The sequence below is a fragment of the Acanthisitta chloris genome, unplaced genomic scaffold (assembly GCF_000695815.1).
Source record: "Acanthisitta chloris isolate BGI_N310 unplaced genomic scaffold, ASM69581v1 scaffold2647, whole genome shotgun sequence".
Classification (NCBI taxonomy): Eukaryota; Metazoa; Chordata; class Aves; order Passeriformes; family Acanthisittidae; genus Acanthisitta; species Acanthisitta chloris.
In genome coordinates this window covers 1856-7226 of record NW_008683002.1, presented here as the reverse complement: position 1 = coordinate 7226, position 5371 = coordinate 1856, and the positions used below count along the sequence as shown (strand labels likewise).

The 5371-nt window shown below is 47.2% G+C and overlaps 1 protein-coding gene across 1 annotated transcript in view; it reads right to left on the bottom strand.

The window, feature by feature from the left end:
• LOC103806057 overlaps positions 1-4141 on the bottom strand; it is a 7982-nt gene extending 3841 nt beyond the window's left edge. The window contains exons 1-2 of the mRNA XM_009078728.1: positions 3849-4141; positions 90-228 (exon numbers count right to left, since the gene is read on the bottom strand). Coding sequence (XP_009076976.1) covers positions 90-228; positions 3849-4141 — 432 coding nt within the window. The remainder of the gene's footprint in view (positions 1-89; positions 229-3848) is intronic.
• Positions 4142-5371: the final 1230 nt, after the last annotated feature.

The window sequence follows — 5371 nt, the reverse complement described above, 5'->3', positions numbered from 1 at the left end:
TAGCCAAGGCTCCCCAAGCCCAAGGAGTTGCCAGAGTTGATGGGCACTCCCTCAGCACACAGAGCACTCCCAATGAGAACATCTCCTACAGCTGCAGAGGCTGAGGATCCCACGGTGGTGTTTTGGGGGAAGGAGCTGAGGATGGGGCCAGGCAGGGTCACCACCACGGGCGAGGGTTGGATGACCACCGTGGAGTCCTGGCACTGCCGGACACAGGGCTCGTTGCAGCTGTTGGCCAGAGGGGTTGGGCCACAGGTGGAAGGACATCGCTCGTAGCAGGACATGGCTGTGGCTGGAGGCAAGGCTGAAACACAGGAGGAGAAGTGAATGCAATGTAGGAGTCGCTTTACACTCACATTGACTCAGTTATCAGGACAACAGCAGCTTTCCAAGGATCCTTCTAGGAACTGAGTTGAGAAGGAAACTAAATTCTTAAACAGGTTACCAGAAGACAGAGGCTGAAATGTTCCCTCTGAGCTGCTGGTGATGCTGTGGCAGTGCTGGCAGCAGAACAAAAGGAAACACACCTGTAGCACCACTTCAATTTTAGCATTTTGATTGTCTGTGTGACTGGGGAGACACTTCTGAGGTCCAACTGGATGTATGCAGAGCATTGCAGAGTAGTAACTAGGAGAGATACCTAGCCACAAATATACCTATGGATATTGTTCAATAGGCAGCTGGAAATTCAAATGGAGAATTATTTCCATGGCTCTAACTTTGCCTACCAAGAGGTACAAATTTCAGTCTAATTAAGATTACTTGCAGAGGTCTTTTGAAATCTTTCCAGGCCAACTTGTCCACAGATGTGCCACCTGTGAGAGAGCCCTAAGTTCCCTCCTGCTCCCTGGGTCTGGTTACACCACGCCAACACAACCAAAGCTCAGTGATTCCCACACCCATCACAGACTGGTGAGTGCTCTGCTCTCCTCCAGTTTGGCTCTGCCTTTATCTCACAGGCCCTGAACCCATTTCTCTGCATAGCAGGCAATGTCATTGCTCCCTGGAACATCATTCCAACTCTTGGCAACCCAGATGATATTTCAGGCATTACAGAGGATGGATAAGAGCTTCAAAAACATAAAATGCTACTTGAAATATAACTGAGCACCTAAACCTTCTGTTTTCATAGACTAGAGTTGACAAGGACCTTCAAAGATCACACAGTTCCAACCCATTGCAGTTGTTCTACCCATTCAGTTTGTTAATCTTGATCATTAGTAGCATTTGCTAAGTCACTTAACATGGCAGAAATCCCACACTGGACTGAATTTCTATCCCCACTTTAAGGATGAGAACTCTAGAACTGCTGCAATTCTGACAGCAAACCCCAAGAATTTAACCAGGAAACTCTCCCCCCAAACCAATCCAGCAGCAGCAGAACACTGTGGAGGAAAAAGAAGGTTGTTACAAGGCAAGAACTCAGCAAACAGAAAAAGAGAAGTAGATCTGAACTAACCTTGTTCACAAAAGAGGAAAGAGGCAAGAGAAGTGGTTGGAAGGAGCTGAGCTGAGTTGGTTTTTATACTGCACCTCGGATGGCCTGAGGAACACAGACATCCTTTGTACCTGGAATTAGTTCCCAGCGAGTATGTCCCAAATGCAAAATGCTTCCAGCTGATTAAATGTCTTTTCCTTACTGCTTATTACTTTGTTTTCGTTTCCTTATCTTGTGCCAGACAGATTCTGCCATACAGGTTCCTCTCATCTCAGGAATTCTGGGCCACATTTACTCCAGTGGCACTTTTCAGTCACAACAAAATTGATATTCCAGTGCGTGTTTCACTTTAGTCATAAAGAAAAACACTAAGAATGTGTATAATACATAATTCATCGCTCAGACTTGTTCTTTTATTAAGAACATGAGTGTCAATCCTTAATAAATTCCTGTCTCCACCAATATTTACAAAGCTCTGCCTCCAGCAAAGCAGAAGAACAATCTGGACTGAATCCTGTCTTTTGGGTAGATCCTGTGAAATAAGCACATCCACACCTGAAATCACTGAGTCACTGAGCACCAGAGCCTGGTGGGGAGGTTGACCTTAGATCCTGAGACAGCCACAAGATGAGGAGCTAAAAAAAAGGCTTTATTAGCCTGTGCTTGGAGTAATTTCATGTTGACACTCACAGAGTCAGTATAAAAGTGCCAGAAATTAAAACTCTCCATAAATTGGGAAGATGAAAGAATTTTGAATGAGTAGAGCACAGTTCTCATGGAATGCCAAGGCTAAAGCTGAGCTGGGAAACCAGAGCAGGACGATTTCTTTATCAAGAAAAGGTTCCACCTGCAGAAATAGGTGTGGGAAGTAATTAGTGCATAAAATGATGCTTCAATGGTCTCCTAAATTTATAAACATCCCAAAGCAGAGTCGTTGTACCCATTTCTCCAACTGCAACATCTGAAGGGGACAAGACTTTCAAACTGATCTTCACTCTGCAGGAACTGTCTCTCTGATGATTTCAGGTGTTACAGAGATTGATAAGACCCTTAGAGCTATAAAATGCTACACGAGATGTAACTGAGCACCTACACTTAACAAAGGCCTCAGCACAAACCCTCCACGATGCTGTGCTGGCTGAAGTTGGCTGGGCCCAGGAGTTTGCTTTGTTTTAAATGCAAAAGGATAAATTTAGGGGCTTATTTCCACTTCACTGGACATTCCATTCCCCCGAAATTCACTTCTGTACTCTGTGCTCCATGTCCCTTTGCATCATGGGCAGGAGCTTTCCTGCCATTCTTTGATGTTTCTCAGTGGAGTCAGCAATTCCTCACAGATCTGGGTGAATAACTAATTACTTCAGTCACACCAGTCCTGTCAGCAGAGCTGTGTGCGTATTCCAGTCCCTCCAATGGTTTGGCTGGAAAATTCACACATGGAAACTAATTTTGAAGCAGGGACTCCACTCAGTTGAGTACCTTTTCATTTACCAACTTAGATGCTTTGTTTTTCTTGCCTCAAGCCACAGCCTAAAAGGGGACAGTGTGGAGGGGCAGGCACTGGTCTCTGCTCTCTGGTGAGCAGTGACAGGACTGAGGAAACAGCTGGAACTGTGTCAGGAGAGGGTTAAGTGGATATTGGAAAAAGGTTCTTCCCCCAGAGGTGTTTAAGCACTGGAACAGCTCCTCAGGGCAGAGGTCATGATCCCAAGCCTGTCAGAGCTCAAGGAGCATTTGAACAACACTCTTAGGCACAAGTTCAAATATCACAATTGTATTTTTACACACAAGATGTGGGGAAAAAAATCCTAGCAACAAAAACACCTAAGTCAACCCGTTTGGTGCTCCTCTAGAGAGTACAAACCAATAGTGAGTTTTTGTCAGGTGGATTGTGGTGACTATTGGGTTCATATTTTCCACTGGGAAGATAATCTGCATAGGTTTGCATGTTATGACACTTTCTGCCCCAAGGTGAGGCAAACAAGAGTAAAAACCACAATGAAACTCAAATTCAGATGCAACATCAGTTTAATGATAAAAAGTCAAGTAATATTCAGCAAAACAAAAGGAATTTGTCTATTTATAAAGGGAAAAGAAGCCACTTTAACCATTCCAAATGAAAGACAGCAAGCAAGACTCCACCTTTCCTTAATTCCTGAGGAAAACCCCTCCAGTGACTATTGAAAGTACAGATTAGACCATGTCAATGTGAAATTCAAAATCACAGATACAAGAAAAGTCATCACCAGCAGGATTTGCAAGAACAAAAAATGTTGGCCACGTGTCCAGACAGCACTTTGCTTCCCTCCCTCCTTTGCAGGAAGGTATGAGGGTGCTCAACCAGCTGGAAATGCTTGGCCAGCAGCTCCATCTGACACTTGGCTTTGGGTTTCCTGGTCGAGGCACTCACTGAACCGGCCCCCCCCTGCCACAGTAGCGACCACCGAGCCCAGAGAGGCCAAAGCCCCCGGAGTTGATGGGCACTCCCTCCTCACTCAGGATGCTTCCAACAGCAGCAGAGGTGGTGGATCCCACAGCAGTGTTCTGGGGGAAGGAGCTGAGGATGGGACCAGGCAGAGTCACCACCACAGGAGAAGGCTGGATCACCACCCTGGAGTCCTGGCACTGTCGGACACAGGGCTCGTTGCAGCTGTTGGCCAGAGGGGTTGGGCCACAGGGACGGCACAGGTCGTAGCAGGACATGGCTGTGGGTTGGAGATGCACCTGGGAGAGAGGAGAGGGAAAGCACAGGCAGCATGTGAGGCACAGCCTGACACGCTGCTCATGCTGAGACAGAACTCAGGCTGGGGAGAAGGGACAGGCTCAATAGGGAGAAAGGGAGATTCAACAGATCATATCCCAATGTTTCCCAACAAAGAAAGCCCAACACCTTCTCCCTCCTCTCCCTGCTGAAGAACAAGGACGAAGAGAAGATGAGAGCAGGATCAAGGAGCAAAGCTCTCAGTGGCTACTACAGAGAAACAAAGATTGGGTTCAGGTCAGAAGAAAAAGAGGAGAACAAGAGAAAAAGAAGAGTGAGGCAGAGGCTCTTGCTACTCACCTGGTTCACCAAGGAGGAGAAGGCAGGAGAAGTGGATGAGGAGCCTTCAATTGGACTGGCTTTTATAGTGCCCTGGACTGCCCCAGGCCCAGAGGCATCCTTTGTGCATGTAACATGTTTACCAAGCTCATCTTGCATGCAAAAACATCCCAATTAAAGAAATGGGGACAGTGCTTACGTTCCCTGCAATGCTGCCTTTTCATTTCCCTGTGCAGGACATGCCCAGTCAGCCTCACAGATTCCTTTCAACTGGTGGTATTAGAGGCCAAAATGTTTCCAGGGGAAATGACACGTCAGCATGGGCAGATGATGTAGCCAGTGTTGAGGAATGTCCAAGCTCTCCAGCTATACCAGCCCCTTGACCTCCAGGCCTCACTTTAAGGTGCTTCCTTATGACTGGGGCTGTGCTGCTCCTAACCCTGAGGCTTCAGCCTGGACATCCACCTGTGAGGGTCGGCACCATCTCTTTCTCCCTCTCATGCTGTGCTCACTCACTCTGACTAAGGCATTGCCTTTCTAGTCAGGCTCTGCTGCTCTCAGGCTTTAGACTCTCTCTTTAAGACTGAGCTTTGATCTTGGCAGAAGTTTGCTGGGTCTTGCCTTCTGCCTTCATCCCAGCCCTCCTTAAACAGCAGACTGAGTGGATAAGAGTGGAGGTTCCCCTCCTATCACTCCTAGGCTTGGGGGCAGCACATCCTGCTCATGCTGAGACAGAACTCAGGCTGGGGAGAAGGGACAGGCTCAATAGGGAGAAAGGGAGATTCAACAGATCATATCCCAATGTTTCCCAACAAAGAAAGCCCAACACCTTCTCCCTCCTCTCCCTGCTGAAGAACAAGGACGAAGAGAAGATGAGAGCAGGATCAAGGAGC